General features: G+C 44.6%; 1 protein-coding gene and 1 gene segment (V, D, J or C); both read left to right on the top strand.

The window, feature by feature from the left end:
- Positions 1 to 5,443: 5,443 nt before the first annotated feature.
- On the top strand, positions 5,444 to 7,101 carry LOC135740629 (Ig lambda-2 chain C region-like; the record flags this gene model as incomplete). The annotated part of the segment is given in 2 exon segments: positions 5,444 to 5,576; positions 6,673 to 7,101. Coding segments are annotated over 2 exon segments (453 nt in total), but the record flags the coding sequence as incomplete, so codon positions are not given.
- A 3,441-nt stretch (positions 7,102 to 10,542) lies between these two features.
- On the top strand, positions 10,543 to 12,549 carry LOC141281388 (uncharacterized). Its single transcript, XM_073813132.1, has 3 exons — positions 10,543 to 10,604; positions 10,677 to 11,533; positions 11,690 to 12,549. Exons 1-3 carry the CDS (start codon positions 10,543 to 10,545, stop codon positions 12,049 to 12,051), a joined length of 1,281 nt encoding a protein of 426 aa, XP_073669233.1. The 3' UTR covers positions 12,052 to 12,549.
- Positions 12,550 to 20,767: the final 8,218 nt, after the last annotated feature.

The following is a 20,767-nucleotide window of genomic DNA, read 5'->3' as shown; positions in this document are numbered from 1 at the left end:
ATTAGGCAAGTAGCGAAAAGTACCGGACCAAGCCACTAATTGTGTTCTCCCTTTTCTGCCTCCAGGAGTAGCGGAGGGCGCCACGGATAAAAGGAAGCCCTGGAAAGGAGTCCTAGCCCCCGCTCCACAGTTGAATTAGTCCTGGAGACGAGAAGAAGAAGCTTGTTTTAACTGCCCTTTCCCTTTCCCCTTATCTTTTTAAATATTTAATAAAGTTGCATTTTAACTACTCGTCTGTCTGGTCATTGGGGTGGTCTTGGAAACCTCCTCGAGGTGGAAAGCTAGGAAGGGGCGTGACCCTTTAGTTATCTTGGGTCCGCTCCGACCTGTGACACTAACATCACAAAGGTTCACATTGCACAGGGGAACTAGAGAAGGATGCCCACTCTCTCCTTCTTTATTTACTATCTTCATTGAACCTTTAGCAGCAGCTATTCGCCAGAACCCACTCATCAGAGGAATCAATACACCCCAAAGACAACATAAGATTAGTTTATATGCTGATGACATTGTACTCTTTGTACAAAAACCTCAATCGTCTCTGCAAGAAATTACAAAAGCCATTGATTCATACTGTAGAATTTCCGATTATGCAATAAACTGGAATAAATCTTCAATTCTGCCACTACATCAAAATAAAGGAGATGTGGTAGCCCAGGCATCACCCATCCCTCTACTGTATGCACCGGTCACATCACCTATTTAGGCATCAAGGTTTCCTCTAGGCTGGAAGATTTGATAGGACTCAACTTCACTCCTATATTGAAAACATTAGAGGATAACCTTCTCCACTGGCACAATTTACCACTTTCCATCCAGGGAAGAATAGCTATAATCAAAATGACCGTGCTTCCCAAGATAAACTACTTATTCTCTATGATCCCAACTCAACCTACCCTTACCTGGTTTAAATCTTTAGACTCTATCATCACCCGATTTTACTGGAAAAATAAGCCACCCTGTATAAAATTAAGTACTCTGCAAAAACCCACAGTTTTAGGGGGATTGGAAGCCCCACATTTTTACCATTATTCATTAACAAACCAACTCCAATACATATATAAATGGACTCACCCCACTCAGTCAGACACTATATGGCTAGATATAGAATGCTATGCAAAGACTTGCACATATCAGACATCCCATTTCTCGGTCAGTCAATTAAACATCACCCATGCTTTAAAGCACCAACAATAGCTTCAACTCTGACAGCCTGGTGGAAATATCATCAAATCACAAAACACTAATCAGGCCCTATCTAAATTCACCCCACTTTGGAACAACCCTGACTTCATAAGCAACAAAAAAAAATCACTTAATTTTCATGAATGGGCAGAAAAGGGCATTACACATATGGGTCACATTTTTCAGTCTAACAAATTGGTCACATTTTTATATATAGTCCAGGAGTACAGTATTGGGAGCAACCAATTTTTGAATTATTTGCAACTTAAATCCGCTGTTTTATCCCAACTCAATACCAGAACTCTTAATCTTCAACTTCCCTCAAGGTCCGTGTACTTTTTTTTTCATTTGATATCCTATCTGAAATCATGTAAAGAGAAACGGGAAATCGGTTTGTTTTTTCGTTTATTTAAAAAAATGGAACATTAGATTGCGGCTCGATTTTCAATTTTCAAGACATTTGGCATTATCAGATTCATGACCCACGAATATTGCATATTATACATTGTATTCAACATTTATATAGCAGTTAAATGTAGTACTGACACTATATACTGATCAAGTCGCAAATATGCTAAAGCCTAATTACGCATGAGACCCGGCAATACAACCAATCAGAGAAACTGGTCTATTTTAATAAAAGAAAACATATATCAACTATTTTTTCCTCATTTGATTACATTAAAAGTCATGAAACATTCAATGTTTAATTTATTTTTATTATTCTTGATATATATTAAATTAATAAAAAACTTTGTAGGGGGGCACAACAACCTGTTTGGGGGGGCACTGCCTGCGAATGCCCCCCCCCCTGTCATGACCTGATCTCTCTATTTCTTGTCTTATCCGAGTTTGAGAGATTAGGTTGTGACAGTACGTGTCTGCCCTGAGAGAGTTGTGTGACATGCCCTTCTGCGGTCCACGTTTCTCTCAGGGTTCGTGAATTGTTTCCCGTTCCCTTATGTTTGATTAGCTCCAGGTGTCTGTTGTTAGAACTCCCTATTTAACACCCTTCTGTCCTGTCCTCCGTGCGTTGGTATTCTTCGGTGTTCCCTGCAAGTTTCCCTAAGTGTATTCCTGTTTCTGGTATCCTGTGTGAGTTTATGTAGTTTAGTGTTCTCAGTGTTTATGTAGTTAGTTTAGTTCTCGTGTCTGTTTATTGTATGTTTTACCCCCTCGTGGGTGTTTTGGTTCTGTGTCTTTGTATATATTAAAGGGACACAAGGCAGCATTTTTATGTTAATAAATCATCTTCGTAAGTCGGTATATGGTTAAATGACTCATTACATGACGAATGAAGACTCTCTCTCCCTACCGTCTGTAGGAAGAATACCCCACTTGCAAGTTCGCTGTATCCGACCCGGTGTCCTTCAGTCTCGTATAGTCTTAGATATAGAATGCATTTACTCCCAGACACTAGGGGGAGCTAGAAGAGAGATAATACTCAGACTTGCCTTGTGTGCCTTTAAAGTATTCTTCATTTTAGTCTGCGTTTGGGTTTTCTCGTCTTCCTCGTGTTCCAGCCGTGACACCCCCTTGACGCCGGCCCTGTTTTACTATCGGTCGACTATGGAAAGATTAGACAATTCTGATTCGAATATGTAAATCCTTAGTCGAGGACACCCCTATAAGATTGTAATTGTGCTGGCTCCGTTGGGAAAATAACTTTAATATTGCAAAAAGAGCTCCACTGTTGACTACACCGTTGTTGACATCCATGTTTAACGTTAGCTTACAAGTGACGTCCTTGACCGTTGAGTACTCTTATGCGCAAGGGGGTCACTTCTGGGTCATTTCAGGTTCACACAGGAGATCACAAAAGGTCGCATTGAATTGGAAATGTGAACGGCCTTGCAAAAAAATCGGAATTGAGCATTAAGCCCTGCAGTATGAACGTAGCCTAAAACACATGCACTTCAGTTAGTACGGTATAAATGCAATTAAAGTGTTAACATGGATGCATACTGCAATTAAAAATGGTGTACACCTGTTTCAATAAGATTATACATGCTGCGATAAGCTCTTAGCTGCATTTTTTTTAGTATTGCGTTAACATGAGGTAAAGTATAATCACAATATTGCCAAAATCTCATTATAATCGCATTATGGGGGTGCATGTAAACGTGGTCAATGATGATTGAAAGGCCTGAATGTTTAGGTTCCTCGCGAACCTATGACACATTTTGTACGATTTGCTTTTGCCCCGGTGACATTGGGGTCAAGGGGGGGGGGGGTTGTTCTTCTTTTTTTTGTATGATTCACTTCATAGTCTTTTTTATTTTTGACAAGGTATTTGTGCCAGATTTCAGATTTACCGCTAGCAGGACCATTAACAAACACAGACCGGAAGTTAAAATTGTGCCAGACACTTAACAATGACAACAAGTGTGCATCCAATAAAAACACCTATAGGCCTATGTGATGTGTTTCAGTTTTCATAAATCATATTCATCAGAGATTTATCTTAACTTGAGTGGTTTTATACAGACTTTAGTTTTAAAAAATAGGATTGTGTTTCTGTTTGTGTGCAAAACCAGTCCTGTGTGTCTGTAGTTCCTCTTTAACTGAAGGTTTTTGTACGACTCTTTATCACTGTGTGAACACACAGCTGCTAGGACAGTGTACACCCATACAGTAATAATCTCCTGCATCTTCAGTCTGAACTTCACTGATGCTCAGAGTAAAATCTGTTTTTGATCCACTGCCACCGAATCTTGATGGAGTTCCAGACTGGCGTGTGCTTGCAGCATATATCAGGAGTTTAGGAGCTTCTCCAGGTTTCTGTAAGTACCAGGATAAAGGCTGAACACCCCAGCCCTGGTAGACTTCAGGATTAGTTTTACAGGTGATAGTAACTGTGTCTCGTAGATGAACAGATTTGACTGCAAGTGTCTGAATGACGGTCACTTCACCTCTTGATTCTACATAAAGAAAATAAAAATATGAGTAAAGATTCAGAATGAATGAATTATTTAGCACAGAGGATGAAGTTTAATCAGATGAATTTTAATGTTGTTCTCACCTCTGAAACAGAAACAAGTTAACATCCAGATGAAGATGCTGATGAAGGTCATGGTGACTGTGAGTTTAGATTTCTGATGATGAACTTCTGATGCGTCTATAAAAAATCCTCAAGTCTTTCCAATGCAAAGAGTCTATATGCAAATTTATCTGTAGTATCTTTTTACAGGGCTGTGCCTTATTAAAATTATTTCCTTATTTATTATTTGACCTCTCTTATCAACTGCATTTTTTAATCTTATGGGTCTTAATGAACAGGACACAGAGATGAGATCTGATTTAATAATAAAAATAATCGCAGTGTATATAGTACGATCATTTTAGTAAGGTTTTGTGTCTCTCGTTTAACACAGATTTGAATTACACTGTAAAAAGTGAAAAGTTGGATCAACTTAAAATTTCACTTTAGTTTCACGTTTCTTTAAGTGAAAAACTTTTGTCAACTTTAAATGTTTTTTGAATTTGTAACAACTACATTTTTTTTAGGTGTTACCAATTGAAGAAAAATGTAAAGTTGAGTCAACTTTTTATAGTGTTATGATCAGACAGACAGTATTCAGTGATCTGATGTGATATCTACATGCAGTCAGTTAACCTACAGACTAAAAACCTTGGGCCTCATTTATAAAATGCTGCGTAAAAACCATCCTACATTTGATCTTACGATCTTTTAACAAAAATGCGTACGTGTGATTCATAAACCGAACGTACGCGCAGAAAACGCGCGTACCCCTTTCAAATCTATAAATCGCAACTGAACTTGAACTTGTGCACGCAGGCGAGCAGTTTCAGATCTCCGCTTTTAAACGATGCGTAATTAATGTCAGACATATAAAAGTGCGCTTATCAATGTTTAAACCCAATTTCAAACAGAAAGAATGGCTTATATTTCCAAAAACCTGCAGCAATCAGACAAGCAAAAATGCGTACGTCTGCTCAGACCCTGACGTGGCGCTAAGCACTTTTCCACGTCAAAGACGGTTTTTATAAATATGGACTTTGCCGTGGATTTTTGCCTACGCACACTTTACGATCAAATCTGTGCGTACGCACGCTTTATAAATGAGGCCCCTTGAGTCTTAGATGTTTGATTCAATCTTTCATTCACAGTTTATCACTGACTATCAAACATTCAGCTGAGATTTGACAACAAATATTTACTTTTACATTTTGTTATTTTGTATAGTGTCAGAGAGATGACTAACAACTAAATGAAATGAAGCATTGTTAAGCATGAATTTGTGTTGTGTTAAATGTGTTTGTTATAGAGTCAGAGTTAGTGAAGCGTTCAGAGGTTTTTGTACAGCTGCTCGGTTTGTTTCTATCACTGTGGTACACATTCGGCACCGGCACGAGACTGGAAGTTGGCAGTAAGTACAAAATTATCTTAATATTTACTTGCAAAAGCTTTTTAATGTACAGTTAAGTTAAGTATCATCTTACAATCCTTCTATTTATTCATTAATTTGTTGGTTTTTAAGTCTCAGTCAGGGTGCTTTGAGTATTAACATTCAGACTTTGTGCCATGTTGTACTCTGTTAAATCTGTTAGATGATCATAATGCCAAGTACAAAAAAATAACATCAATATTTAAAGTCATTATCATGCTGTATTAAACTCGTGGATATAAGATATATATATATTTTTTTTTAAATGAAAACATAATAAAATATAAATAAAGACAAAAATTGAAAAAATTAAGTATGCAATACATTGTTTATTCGTGTATATTTTTCGTCTTTTCCTCTTTGTGGTCATCCGGGTATCTGACAGCTGCGTTACTCTCATGTTTTTCATGTCACTTCATATAAAACACACATTAAAGAAAGATCTCACTTCAGTTCAGATGATGAACCATTATATTAATTATTAATTTAAACATTAACACAATACTTAATGGATAGCTAAGCTCAGATGTCTCCAATTAAAATGAGAAATTGAAAAACTTTGCTCAGAAGAACAAGAAATAAAGAGGCACAAAGACTAACTTACAAAAATGTTATATGGTAAAAGTGTACTAACCATGTTTTTTTTATGGTGTATTGAATACTATAGCCAAACCATGGTTTTACTACACTGACCATGGTTTAAATATAGTTTTTGAAAACTGGTTGTCAAAATCATGGTTATTTTGTGTTTACCATGGTTTTACTACAGTAACCACGTTTTTTGGTGTTAAATGTAGTGAAACCTTTGTTAATTTTCGTAAGGGAACTGTTCTGTTATAAGGTGTAAGGAAGGGGTATTCGTACACTTTATTAAAGAATAGAAGAGCCATGCATAAAACTGAAGACATGAACTCAAAGCATAAGCTTGATTGTTTTAGGTTTCTAATTTTATTTTAACAAAATTGGATAGGTTATAGTCAATACTTTGAACCATTTGATATTTACATTTTTGATTTGTTTTATTTTCATTTGTCACTTAATCTCTTGATCTTTTTCTCTGTGTATCTCTGTATGTCAGGTGTGTCTGCTCCTAAAGTGATCGTCCTGCCGCCGTCCAGTGAAGAGATTTCCAGCAAGAAGACAGCAACACTGATGTGTGTGGCCAGCAATGGTTTCCCTTCAGACTGGAGTCTGAGCTGGAAAGTGAATGGGAAGATGTCAGGATCTCAGGAGAACAGAGCTGGAGTCCTACAGAAAGACGGCGGTCTGTACAGCTGGAGCAGCAGTCTGACTCTCACTGAACAAGAATGGATCAACAGAGACTCAGTGATCTGTGAGATCAGTCGGGAAGGTCAGACAGTCACTGGAGAAGTGAAGAAAGATCTGTGTTCTGAGTAGATCCTCTCTTCTTCTCATCTCTTCTTCTCATTCATGTCTCACATCAACAGTGGACAACTATTCATACAACACTCTGTCTCTCTGCTTTATTCATTTTTGCTTTACTAAACTTCAATAAAATATAAAAAAAACATTTTATTTTGTTTCTATTTTTTCTTTGAACTTTAAAGTGTGTTGGTTCTTTATTTTTCACTTTAAGGTTTTTAATTCACGCTTTATAAATGGACTTGCAGATAAACTGACACAATAACTTGTAACCAAACCATGAACGTCTTACAAATTGTGATATTATAAATAAAAAAAGGGTCATTAATAGTTACCAGATAATGTCCAACAAAAACTATTTAAAATACTTCTGATAAAAACTTTATAACGGATAAAAAATAATTGTTTTTAAAGTTAAACATGCAAAAGCTTATAAATTATTGAAACATATACTTAAAATGTACTGCAAGTAAATATGCCTAATTTAGGTCAGAGAGGATTGGCTGACAAAAAAAGTTTGAAACCCCCAGAGGAACATCAAACTCTTGTGTATGAACATCTGCTGTGATCTGAGAGGAATTGAAACTTTCATGCAAATATGAGTTTCAAGGAATTTATTTTGAGAGTTTCAAAATCACAAATGAAAATGTGATTTTTACACCCCACTCACACACAAACCTCACATGAATAAATGTCTCAGGTTGCATCAATAAAATTCATGAAATATATTCAGACAATTTACAGATACATTCACTGTTTGCTTGACTTTAGCAGTGTGACATCACATTGCTAAGAGAATCCAAACAGCATGTCTACTGAGACTGCATTGGTTTAATGGGGATTAAAAAAGAAGGGGTAAATATTTTTTTCATGGTAGGGTTGTTGCGTTTACACACTGCCAATACACATTTATGTCCAAACACCTTGTAAAAGTGGATTTTGTATATTAGGTGCCCTTTAAATTATTTGAATGGCATTTTAAAATGATTTTAAATTACTTTGATTTTAAAATCTGATTGGTTAAATGCGATTTTATTCTATAGCTTAGACATTGATGAGGTCATTTTAAAACTTAATCCAATAAACTATTGTACGATCACCCAATAACCCATAAAAAAGGAAGAGAACATATTTAATACATATTACATAATTGAAAATGTTAAAGGTGTTAAAGAAATCATGTATTACACACATAATTACTTATCATTTACACTACCCAGTCTCATGTAGATGCGTATAAATAGCACAAAGTGTAAAAATCGTGCAATACATATACCAAATTCCACTTTGGCGTGCATATGATACTCCAGTCCTTCCCATTCACTTAAACAGCACATCTTTTTTGTCGTTTTATTTATTGCTTTCTCCATTTTTTCTGTTTTTAAACCATTTTCGCTTGGGTTTAGGGTTAGATTTCAGATTTGCAAGGATATACAGGTTTTCCATGTTTTTGTTTATATTTAAGCCTTGGTCGCTTGGAGTTGGGGTTAGAATTGGGGTTTGGGTTAGGATGTCATTTTTATATAACAAAAAGCTGTAATAACCCTAAACCCAAGTGGAAATGGTAAAAAAAACAGAAACCAATAAATAAAATGACCAAAAAAAGATACGCCGTTTAAGTGAATGGGAAGGAGTGGCGTATCATATGCACGCCAAAGTGGAATTTGGCGTATGCAGTGCTTTAAGTGGCCCAAAAGAAGTGCCGGTACTCTATTTTTTTTTTTTTTTTTTTTTTGCTGACTGGACTTCTATATTGAAGGGGTTTTATATTCAGCAGTCAACAGAGACAACCTTGTAAAAAATAATAAATCCTTATATAAGTTTGTGGATTTGCTTGAGCTAGAAATAGCTATTGAACATATATATCTACCTTTTGCACATCTTATGTAAGTAAAATTTTCAGCATGGTCAAATGCTAAAACTAGTTGTTCAGATAGAAAGAGCTTAAAAACAAAAACTTTAAAATGACACCAAGACCATGTCTATGGGTTCAATAATAACAAAATACTGGCAATTTAAAACTAGAAAGTCGTCACTTTATTTTTTCCCATTGTTTTCCATTTTGCGGGTGGTAAAACTACTGTGCGCGTCGTTCAAATTCATTGAAATTTCGTTGGGCAGTGTCCCAAACCAAAAAGGGCACTAAGGGGGGTGGTACTATTAGTATGGTTTTAATAAAGTATTATAAATATGATGTGTTATATTACTGGCATCAACTTAGACAAGTGATTATAATAGGAAATATAATAACAAGAATTAAAAGTGTGACAAAAAAATATTCAATATGATTTACCTGCTGGCTTGATGGATCTTTGAATCCATGTTTGCAATGTTGAACTGCCTTTAGAAGCAGCCTCCCTTTCCGTTCTCTGTCTTTATTTTGTGAAGGCATTTGTGTTTTTTGTATTTTTTGCCTACAAAGTGTGCCAACAACAGCAAATTTAGTGTTTATATTAACTTAGATCTGATCGGGAACATTAAATCCATTAGACAAGCGATAATAGTAAGAATGTGGATATTTTGTTGTTGTTTGCTTGCTAAGTTGTTAGCACTTTTACATTTTACAAATACATAAACAAACTTCCAAATGAGTAATTCTGCGGTTTAACAGCTGATATAATGTAATAAATCTACCTGTTAATGCAACGAACTTCAGAAACTGTCGTCCAGGCAGAGAGTGCACACAGAGATGCTGCGGAGCGGGCGGGAAAACGCGAAGTGGATTAGCGGAATCAGTGGATCTTTAGCGATCTTTAGGATCTTTTTATAGATCTCAACCTTTGCGTGCGAAATTACGGAGGATAAAATACGGGAGATTTAAGGGAAAATACTAATACGGGAGGACGGCGGGAAAGAAGGGTAAAATACGTGACTTTCCCGGCCAAAACGGGAAACTTGACGGGTATGGTGAGTCACACCTCTCCAAACCACGTTGAGGCTGACTGACAGCAAAGGCGACGCATGCGCTTTTAACTTGTAAACTCAAGGGTGTTTGGGTAATGTAGTCTCTGCTCTCGGTGGGACGAATTAGGAAGTGTACATTGTGAAGAGCGCTCTGAAAAGCGGCAGCGCAGCAAAAGGATTAAAACCTCTGATTTAAACAGATGTGCAAATGAGCGTTCCGGTACGCTAAAAGCACGTGCTGGGCTCAGGGAGAGGTGGTGGTACGCTCAAGAGCTATTTTTAGAAGTGGCGGTACTGAGTACCGGCGCGTTCCAGCCCACTTAAAGCACTGGGCGTATGTATTGCACGATTTTTACACTTCGTGCTTTTTATACGCATGTCACGGCCGGGGCGGACCCGAGATAACTAAAGGGTCACGCCCCTACCTAGTTTCCACCTCGAGGAGGTTCCCAAGACCACCCCAATGACCAGACAGACAAGTATACTACGTTTAAAATACAACTTTATTTAAATAGTTAAAAGAACGGGGAAAGGGAAAAAGGGGAAGGACACTTTAAAACACTTTGCTTCTCTCTCTGGTTCCAGACGGGCCCCTATCTGGGGGTTTCCCTGTTGTCCGTGGCGCCCTCCGCTGTCCTGGAGGCAGAACACAAGAGACACAATGAATCAGAAGCTAGGTGGCTCCCCGACTCTGGAACCTTGGCTTCTCCTCGCGGCCTTGCTGTGAGCAGGGGTCGATTGTCCGCAATAGCATGCGTTACTCACAGACTGGAGCTTTGGAACCTCTCTGCACAGGTTAGTTGGGAGCAAAGGTAAGTTAGCATTCGTAGAAGTGCGTGACTCACAGACTGGGCTTTCTGGTTTCTCCACAGGTTCACTGAGGACAGAGGTAAGTGGTCATTTAATAACACACGTTACTCACAACTTAGGGCTCTGGATCGTTCTACACAGGATTTCTAGGAGCAGAGGTCAGTTAGCATTCATAGAAGTATGTGATTCACAGACTGGGCTTTCTGGTTTCTCCACAGGTTCACTGAGGACAGAGGTAGATGATCATCACATAGCATACAGTACTCACAACTTGGGGTTTAGGACCACTCTGCACAGGGTTGCTAAGAGCAGAGGTAAGGTTGCATTCATAGAAGTGCGTAACTCACAGACTGGGCTTTCTGGTTTCTCCACAGGTTCACAGAGGACAAAGGTAGATGATCATCACATAACATACAGTACTCACAACTTGGGGTTTAGGACCGTTCTGCACAGGGTTGCTAAGAGCAGAGGTAAGTTTGCATCCATAGAAGTGCGTAACTCGCAGACTGGGCTTTCTGGTTTCTCCACAGATTCACTGAGGACAGAGGTAAATGATCATCACATAGCATACAGTACTCACAACTTGGGGTTTAGGACCGTTCTGCACAGGGTTGCTAAGAGCAGAGGTAAGTTTGCATTCATAGAAGTGCGTGACTCGCAGACTGGGCTTTCTGGTTTCTCCACAGATTTACTGAGGACAGAGGTAAATGATCATCACATAGCATACAGTACTCACAACTTGGGGTTTAGGACCGTTCTGCACAGGGTTGCTAAGAGCAGAGGTAAGTTTGCATTCATAGAAGTGCGTAACTCACAGACTGGGCTTTCTGGTTTCTCCACAGGTTCACAGAGGACAGAGGTAGATGATCATCACATAACATACAGTACTCACAACTTGGGGTTTAGGACCGTTCTGCACAGGGTTGCTAAGAGCAGAGGTACGTTTGCATCCATAGAAGTGCATAACTCGCAGACTGGGCTTTCTGGTTTCTCCACAGATTCACTGAGGACAGAGGTAAATGATCATCACATAGCATACAGTACTCACAACTTGGGGTTTAGGACCGTTCTGCACAGGGTTGCTAAGAGCAGAGGTAAGTTTGCATTCATAGAAGTGCGTGACTCGCAGACTGGGCTTTCTGGTTTCTCCACAGATTTACTGAGGACAGAGGTAAATGATCATCACATAGCATACAGTACTCACAACTTGGGGTTTAGGACCGTTCTGCACAGGGTTGCTAAGAGCAGAGGTAAGTTTGCATTCATAGAAGTGCGTAACTCACAGACTGGGCTTTCTGGTTTCTACACAGGTTCAAGACTGGGCTTTCTGGTTTCTCCACAAATCACACTGGTGTTATAGACAAGTAGTTCCTATCCACTGCGCTGGTCAATTCGACACATTGTTATTTTCACACGGAGCCTCTGAGATGAAACAGTCTTAATCTCCAAAAGAAAAGCACAGCACTACACCGCAAGCTTCAGTGAAAACACACAAATTGAAAATCGGGACTCACCCACAGCATCACACGCACACACTCGTTGTGAGGTAAGGACATAGACAGAAAATCTCAGGTTCCTCCTGTGGCTCGTCGGCCGAAATTTCCAACACACAGGGAAGGTGGAGAGCAACAGTTTTGGATTTGTTCTCCGTATACACTAGACGTCTATCAGCTCACCCACGCTTACTCCTCCGGTGGGGCCGGAACTATAAATAGACACTCCAAACACGCACAATGATTTCACCTCTGCAACGTATTTACAACATCCCAGCTGTACTCACATGTCAACCCGTCTCATGTTGCTTTCTTCACCCAGTTATCCTCGTATAAATTCCTCCTCACGGTAAACATCCACCTCTTCCGATTTCTTTCTTCCCCAAGGGAACTAGATCGTCGCTCTCCAGCCTCCAACACAGCCAACAGCACACCAAAACCGGCACCACAGAGAAACACAATCAAGAAAAAACACCCCGATGGTGATTTCAAACCTCCTTATATCTGCGGCTCTTCCTCCTCGGTGTCCTATCAGCGATCGCTTCAATTATTACCCCCACCTGCACCTAATACAGGCTGATTTGGGCTTCGGGACAAACCCGGAAGTTCCGATGTTTTTCTTCCTTCCGGGCGGAACTCATCCTTCTTACCTCCGGTTCCGCCCTTCAAAACGTCACCATGTGACATCCTCCCCCGCCGAAATGGTTCTAGTCCCTAGAACCTCTTTCTGTGATCCACTCACCATATCGGACCGGTGGGCGCCCTCGGTTCTCCCGCTGGGGCCGTCGTGGAGGGGGTTCCGGCTCGGCTTGGGCCGGCAAGTCTCCTGGCTCCCTTGGAGGCTCTTGGACGGGTACATCGGCCGGTAAGTTCTCTGGCTCCCTTGGATGCTCTTGGACGGGTACATCGGCCGGTAAGTTCTCTGGCTCCCTTGGAGGCTCTTGAACGAGTACATCGGCCGGACCACCAGGGATTATTGCCCATCCCCCAATCCAGGGGGCCACAGGTGCCGGTTCTCTGGGGGCTGTCTCGGTGGGTAGAGGTGGATAGTTCGGACAAGGGCGGATCATGTTCCGGTGAACCACCCGTTCTGGCCCGGGCTTCCCCTCCGGCCTGATCGTATACACTGGCTGTCCCGGTCTCTGCTGACTAAGAACAACATACGGCCTGGGTTCCCACCTATCACTCAGCTTCCCTTTTCCCGGCCTCCGATTGTCCTTTACCAGGACCCTTTCTCCTGGGAGCAGGGGGGCCTCTCGTGCCGTCCGATCATACAACCGCTTGTTCTTCGCTCCGGCTGCCTGAATGCGTTTGGTGACCTGTTCATAAGCAAAATGCAGGCGGTGATGGTGTCGGCCCACCCACTCGGTCACACCTCCTCCTTCTTCACTCCCGGTGGCTCCCAGCAATAAGTCGGTGGGTAACCGAACGTGCCTGCCAAACATCAGGTAAGTGGGGGCATACCCCGTAGTACTATGTACGCTATTATTATAGGCCTGCAGCAAATTGGGCAACGCACTCACCCAGTCATCCTGGCGCCTCTGGTCTAGTGTCCCCAGTAACCCCAGCAAGGTCTGATTGAATCGCTCGCATCCTCCATTTCCCTGAGGGTGGTACGAGGTCGTGTGCGTCTTCGTACAGCCGTACAACTGACACAACTCCCGGATTATCCGAGACTCAAAGTTGGGCCCCTGGTCTGAGTGGAGAAACTCCGGGCACCCAAATGGCTGGAATACCGTTCTCCATAATGCGGCAGCAGTCGTACTCGCCGTCTGGTCTAGGGTGGGGATCGCCCAAGCATACTTGGTGAACAAGTCGGTAACTACTAGTATATTCTGATATCTGTCCATCGGCCGGCCCAGTGTGAGGTAGTCCATCGCGACGATATGGAGGGGCGCCTTGGCGTTGATAGGAACCATGGGTGCTCGCACCTCCTGTCGTGATTTAAACAAAGTACATCTAGGGCATGCTTGGATAAACGCACTCACCGAGGCCTCCATCCCTGGCCAATAGAAGTGCCTGCGTAGCAGGGACAACGTGCGTTCTTGTCCCTGATGTCCCATCTGGTCGTGGTACGCCGTCACCAAGGCCCGTACCTGGCTCGGTGGTACCACGATCTGGCAGGTATCTTCGCCTAGTCCTGGGTCTCGAGCTGTCCTGCACAACACACCCTCACGCATGGTTAGTTTTCCCCACTGCCCCAATACTTTGCGACCCACCTCTGACTGCTCCTGCCTCTCTGCTAGGGTCGGCCGTCGTCCTTGCTCCACCCACCTGCTCACATTCCGAAGTTCCTTGTCTTCTTGTTGTCGGGTGCTCCAGCGGCTGGGATCCCACCCCCAACTCACGGGCACGGTTTCCGATTGGCTCCCGGGTGCTTCCACAACCCCGACCGTCAACTCTTCTTCCACTGGTTCTTCTCCCGTACTTGTCATGCCCCGTGGGCTTTTCCTTGCCGGCAGCCGGGATAATACATCGGCGTTGGTGTGTTCCCGCCCAGGGCGATACTGCAGCTCGTAGTCGTAATTCGCCAACTGGGCTACCCATCGCTGCTCCACGGCGCCCAACCGGGCGGTCTGTAAATGTACCAGAGGGTTGTTATCAGTAATGACCGTTACCTTGGCGCCCCACAGGTAGTCCTTGAACTTCTCCGTCAATGCCCATTTCAACGCCAATAACTCCAACTTAAACGAGCTGTAGTTTGAGTCATTCCGCTCCGCGGGGTGGAGACTCCGGCTAGCGTACGCGATCACTCGCTCTGCTCCATCTTGCCGCTGTGCCAGTACTGCTCCCAGACCCAGGTTGCTCGCATCTGTGTATAACACAAAGGGTTTAGAAAAATCGGCATATGCCAGAATTGGAGCCTGCAGCAGTTCCTGTTTCAATGCCCTAAAGGCCACCTCACATTCTGGGCTCCATTCTACCGCCGGTGATCCTCGGCCCCGTGGCCGCCCCGTTCCAACCAGCAGCTGGTTTAAGGGTTTGGCAATTTTGGAGAACCCTTCTATGAATCGTCGGTAGTACCCAACAAAGCCCAGAAATGACCTCACTTGTCTCACCGTCTTGGGGGCTTCCCAGTCTCGTACTACCGACACTTTTTCCGGGTCTACAGCCACCCCAGCGGCACTCACCACATGCCCCAAGAACTTTACCTCTCTCCGCAGCAGGTGGCACTTTTCGGGCTGAAGCTTGAGGCCATACCTCTCCATCTCTCCAAACACCTGCTCCAAGTGCTGGAGGTGAGTCTCGAAATCTGGGGAATAGACAATTACATCGTCAAGATATACCAACACAGACTCCATCAACTGACCTCCCAGACAACGTTGCATAAGCCTCTGGAAGGTGGCCGGAGCGTTGCAAAGACCGAAAGGCATCCGATCCCACTCGAAAAGTCCGAAGGGGGTCGTGAAGGCGGTTTTCTCCCGGTCCCGCTCCTCCACTTGCACCTGCCAGTAACCAGTGGAGTACCAGGCGGATTTAGTCAGACTGGCTAGCGAATCTTCAATGCGAGGCAGGGGAAATGCATCCTTCTTGGTGACTTGGTTCAGTCTCCTGTAGTCCACACAAAACCTCCATGCCCCCGTCTTCTTTTGTACGAGCACTATGGGGGCCGCCCACGGGCTGCTGCTCTCCCGCACAATCCCTTGGTCCAACATACCTTGCAACAGTGTCCTGACCTCGGTGTATAATGTGGGGGGTATCGGCCGATACCGCTCCCGACTCGGTCCAGCATCTCCGGTAGGAATGTTATGTCTCACCACCGTAGTGCAGCCATAATCTTCCTCGTGGGTGGAGAACACATGCTGCCACCTCTTCAGGAGTTCCTGCAGCTGTTCGGCCTGTGCGGGGTCCAAGTCCTCGCCTTTCAGGGAATCCCCCACCAAGTGGCCAGGCATCCTTCTCCCTGCTGTTCTCGACACTGTGTCTGCTTGGGTGAGGGCCACCTCAACTACAGCCGGCCGGTTCTGGCGGAAGCTCACATCACCACCGTCTCGTACCTGGTGACTCTCAACAGTGGTTACTTTAACCAGACGTAAATGTTTGTGCAACTGTACGGCATACGGGTGTTCGTTACGAACCTTTACCGGAACTTTTCCTCGCCGAACCACCGCCAGTCCTCGTGCCACTTCGACTTGCGTGCAGTCACCATGGGGCTCGATCAGCACACAGCCCTTTGGCCTCTGATGTCGTTGGGGGACTCTGGCCCACACTACGGCCTCGCTCTCAGCAGGCACAGACAAAGCATAGCGACAGGCTACTCGCCCTACCTCTTCTTGTTCCGCCCAGCTCTTGGCCAACTGAACTCGGCGGCAATCGGCAACCACACGTTCCCAGCCCATTCGCTCGGCCCTCGGTATGTTCTGAACGGGCATAGCCCGAAATAGCTCCTCCCAACACTCCGAGAGAACATTCATACCTATGAGGGCCCTGTGTCTGCCGAGGCAATGATCCTGCACGATGATGACTCCCTTTTGTGGTACTCGAACCCCATAAATCTCCAGATCGGCAAGCCTGTAGCCGATATAAGGGATCTCCAGTCCATTTGCCCCCTTCAATGTGAGCCAAGGGGCTTCCGCTTCTTGCACGCTCCGTGCTCCGAACAGTTCCTGAGACAGGCTTTCCGAAAATAGGGTAACCTGGGACCCCGTGTCGACAAGGCATTGAATCGTCACACCGCATACCTGGACCTCGGCTACTGGGCTAAGCCCAATCATCGTGTCTCTGGACGCTACTCTACTGGATGGGTCGCAAAAAGGGGCCCCGGCCACATGACCCACTGTGGCCGGTTTACCTAAAAACCCCCTTCAGAAGCTCTTCGGGGGCCACACTGTCGACTAATATGCCCCGGTGTCCCACAGCGATTGCAAATCGGCCTCCCCTGGTTGTCCCACTCGAACCGAGGCCGCACCGACTGGTAGGGTCGTCTTCCCATCTCCCGGCCTTGTTCAGAGTACCTTCGTTCTCGGGGGGTGGGACCATCCTCCGGCCCACCACGTCCCGAGCGCAGCTCCTCAACCAGAGTTTTTGACAACTCCGCCATTTGTTCCTTCACATCTCTCAAGAGCTCCATCTTGAGGGCTTGTTTCCAATCCATCCCTCCTGGGGCTGTCGCCGCGGGGCCGCTTACGGCCTCACACACGGGGGCGTCTTTCACTTCGACTTGATCGCCCTCGAGGGCTATGGCTTCCTTCTTCAGGTCCTCAAACCTGAGCGCGGGGTCTCTTCGAAACTGCACCCTCAAGCTCTGGCGCACGGGGCCCTCCTTCAGCCCCAGTAAAAATTGGTCCCTCAACAGGGTTTCCTCATCTCCCAGCCCGTGATCCTCCCGTCTCTGTAGGCGGGTAAATTGCTCACGCAGTCTTAGTGCGAAGGCTCTAATCGATTGACGGGGGCCTTGTTTGCAATTAAAAAATTGGGCTCGCAAGACAGCCACAGGAGTGGCGTCACCATATAAATCAGTGAGGAATTGAAAGATAGTCTGGGCGGTGGCTCGGACAGCTTCGGGGGCAGCTTGCACTTCGCGCCAGCTTCCCTTTCTGGGGAGTTTATCACGAACTGTTGCTGCTGGATGGCGCTCAGCCCTTGTAGGCCGGCCAGGTACTCAATCTGGGCCTTCCACTCAGATAAACGTACATCTGATTCTACCCCACCGTATCTCTGCACCCAGGGGTTTCCTAGGAACACGGGCATAGCGCGCTGCGGAGCTTCGGGCCTCTCGGGCACAATGTGGGGTGGGGCTTCGGGCAACTCGTCGTCGGCCATTGGAGGGCCCTGGTCGCTCAACTCGAGGTGGAGCCCTGCCGACTACGCCAAATCTGTCACGGCCGGGGCGGACCCGAGATAACTAAAGGGTCACGCCCCTACCTAGTTTCCACCTCGAGGAGGTTCCCAAGACCACCCCAATGACCAGACAGACAAGTATACTACGTTTAAAATACAACTTTATTTAAATAGTTAAAAGAACGGGGAAAGGGAAAAAGGGGAAGGACACTTTAAAACACTTTGCTTCTCTCTCTGGTTCCAGACAGGCCCCTATCTGGGGGTTTCCCTGTTGTCCGTGGCGCCCTCCGCTGTCCTGGAGGCAGAACACAAGAGACACAATGAATCAGAAGCAAGGTGGCTCCCCGACTCTGGAACCTTGGCTTCTCCTCGCGGCCTTGCTGTGAGCAGGGGTCGATTGTCCGCAATAGCATGCGTTACTCACAGACTGGAGCTTTGGAACCTCTCTGCACAGGTTAGTTGGGAGCAAAGGTAAGTTAGCATTCGTAGAAGTGCGTGACTCACAGACTGGGCTTTCTAGTTTCTACCCAGGTTCAAGACTGGGGCTTTCTGGTTTCTCCACAGGTTCACTGAGGACAGAGGTAAGTGGTCATTTAATAACACACGTTACTCACAACTTAGGGCTCTGGATCGTTCTACACAGGATTTCTAGGAGCAGAGGTCAGTTAGCATTCATAGAAGTATGTGATTCACAGACTGGGCTTTCTGGTTTCTCCACAGGTTCACTGAGGACAGAGGTAGATGATCATCACATAGCATACAGTACTCACAACTTGGGGTTTAGGACCACTCTGCACAGGGTTGCTAAGAGCAGAGGTAAGGTTGCATTCATAGAAGTGCGTAACTCACAGACTGGGCTTTCTGGTTTCTCCACAGGTTCACAGAGGACAGAGGTAGATGATCATCACATAACATACAGTACTCACAACTTGGGGTTTAGGACCGTTCTGCACAGGGTTGCTAAGAGCAGAGGTAAGTTTGCATCCATAGAAGTGCGTAACTCGCAGACTGGGCTTTCTGGTTTCTCCACAGATTCACTGAGGACAGAGGTAAATGATCATCACATAGCATACAGTACTCACAACTTGGGGTTTAGGACCGTTCTGCACAGGGTTGCTAAGAGCAGAGGTAAGTTTGCATTCATAGAAGTGCGTGACTCGCAGACTGGGCTTTCTGGTTTCTCCACAGATTTACTGAGGACAGAGGTAAATGATCATCACATAGCATACAGTACTCACAACTTGGGGTTTAGGACCGTTCTGCACAGGGTTGCTAAGAGCAGAGGTAAGTTTGCATTCATAGAAGTGCGTAACTCACAGACTGGGCTTTCTGGTTTCTCCACAGGTTCACAGAGGACAGAGGTAGATGATCATCACATAACATACAGTACTCACAACTTGGGGTTTAGGACCGTTCTGCACAGGGTTGCTAAGAGCAGAGGTAAGTTTGCATCCATAGAAGTGCGTAACTCGCAGACTGGGCTTTCTGGTTTCTCCACAGATTCACTGAGGACAGAGGTAAATGATCATCACATAGCATACAGTACTCACAACTTGGGGTTTAGGACCGTTCTGCACAGGGTTGCTAAGAGCAGAGGTAAGTTTGCATTCATAGAAGTGCGTGACTCGCAGACTGGGCTTTCTGGTTTCTCCACAGATTTACTGAGGACAGAGGTAAATGATCATCACATAGCATACAGTACTCACAACTTGGGGTTTAGGACCGTTCTGCACAGGGTTGCTAAGAGCAGAGGTAAGTTTGCATTCATAGAAGTGCGTAACTCACAGACTGGGCTTTCTGGTTTCTCCACAGATTCACTGAGGACAGAGGTAGATGATCATCACATAACATACAGTACTCACAACTTGGGGTTTAGGACCGTTCTGCACAGGGTTGCTAAGAGCAGAGGTAAGTTTGCATCCATAGAAGTGCGTAACTCGCAGACTGGGCTTTCTGGTTTCTCCACAGATTCACTGAGGACAGAGGTAAATGATCATCACATAGCATACAGTACTCACAACTTGGGGTTTAGGACCGTTCTGCACAGGGTTGCTAAGAGCAGAGGTAAGTTTGCATTCATAGAAGTGCGTGACTCGCAGACTGGGCTTTCTGGTTTCTCCACAGATTTACTGAGGACAGAGGTAAATGATCATCACATAGCATACAGTACTCACAACTTGGGGTTTAGGACCGTTCTGCACAGGGTTGCTAAGAGCAGAGGTAAGTTTGCATTCATAGAAGTGCGTAACTCACAGACTGGGCTTTCTGGTTTCTCCACAGATTCACTGAGGACAGAGGTAAAGGATCATCACATAGCATACAGTACTCACAACTTGGGGTTTAAGACCGTTCTGCACAGGGTTGCTAAGAGCAGAGGTAAGTTTGCATTCATAGAAGTGCGTAACTCACAGACTGGGCTTTCTGGTTTCTACACAGGTTCAAGACTGGGCTTTCTGGTTTCTCCACAAATCACACTGGTGTTATAGACAAGTAGTTCCTATCCACTGCGCTGGTCAATTCGACACATTGTTATTTTCACACGGAGCCTCTGAGATGAAACAGTCTTAATCTCCAAAAGAAAAGCACAGCACTACACCGCAAGCTTCAGTGAAAACACACAAATTGAAAATCGGGACTCACCCACAGCATCACACGCACACACTCGTTGTGAGGTAAGGACATAGACAGAAAATCTCAGGTTCCTCCTGTGGCTCGTCGGCCGAAATTTCCAACACACAGGGAAGGTGGAGAGCAACAGTTTTGGATTTGTTCTCCGTATACACTAGACGTCTATCAGCTCAC

This window comes from Paramisgurnus dabryanus, chromosome 22 (genome assembly GCF_030506205.2).
Source record: "Paramisgurnus dabryanus chromosome 22, PD_genome_1.1, whole genome shotgun sequence".
Classification (NCBI taxonomy): Eukaryota; Metazoa; Chordata; class Actinopteri; order Cypriniformes; family Cobitidae; genus Paramisgurnus; species Paramisgurnus dabryanus.
Note: the sequence above shows the minus strand (reverse complement) of the source record. Positions and strands in the feature narration are given on the sequence as shown.

Bases quoted from the DNA above. Each gene is read 5' to 3' on its own strand.
- LOC141281388 (XM_073813132.1), top strand. From the start codon at position 10,543: ATGAATCAGAAGCTAGGTGGCTCCCCGACTCTGGAACCTTGGCTTCTC. The intron at 10,605-10,676 runs GTGAGCAGGGGT...CTCTCTGCACAG, and splicing joins CTTCTCCTCGCGGCCTTGCT to GTTAGTTGGGAGCAAAGGTA. The intron at 11,534-11,689 runs GTTCACAGAGGA...GTTTCTCCACAG, and splicing joins GCTTTCTGGTTTCTCCACAG to ATTCACTGAGGACAGAGGTA.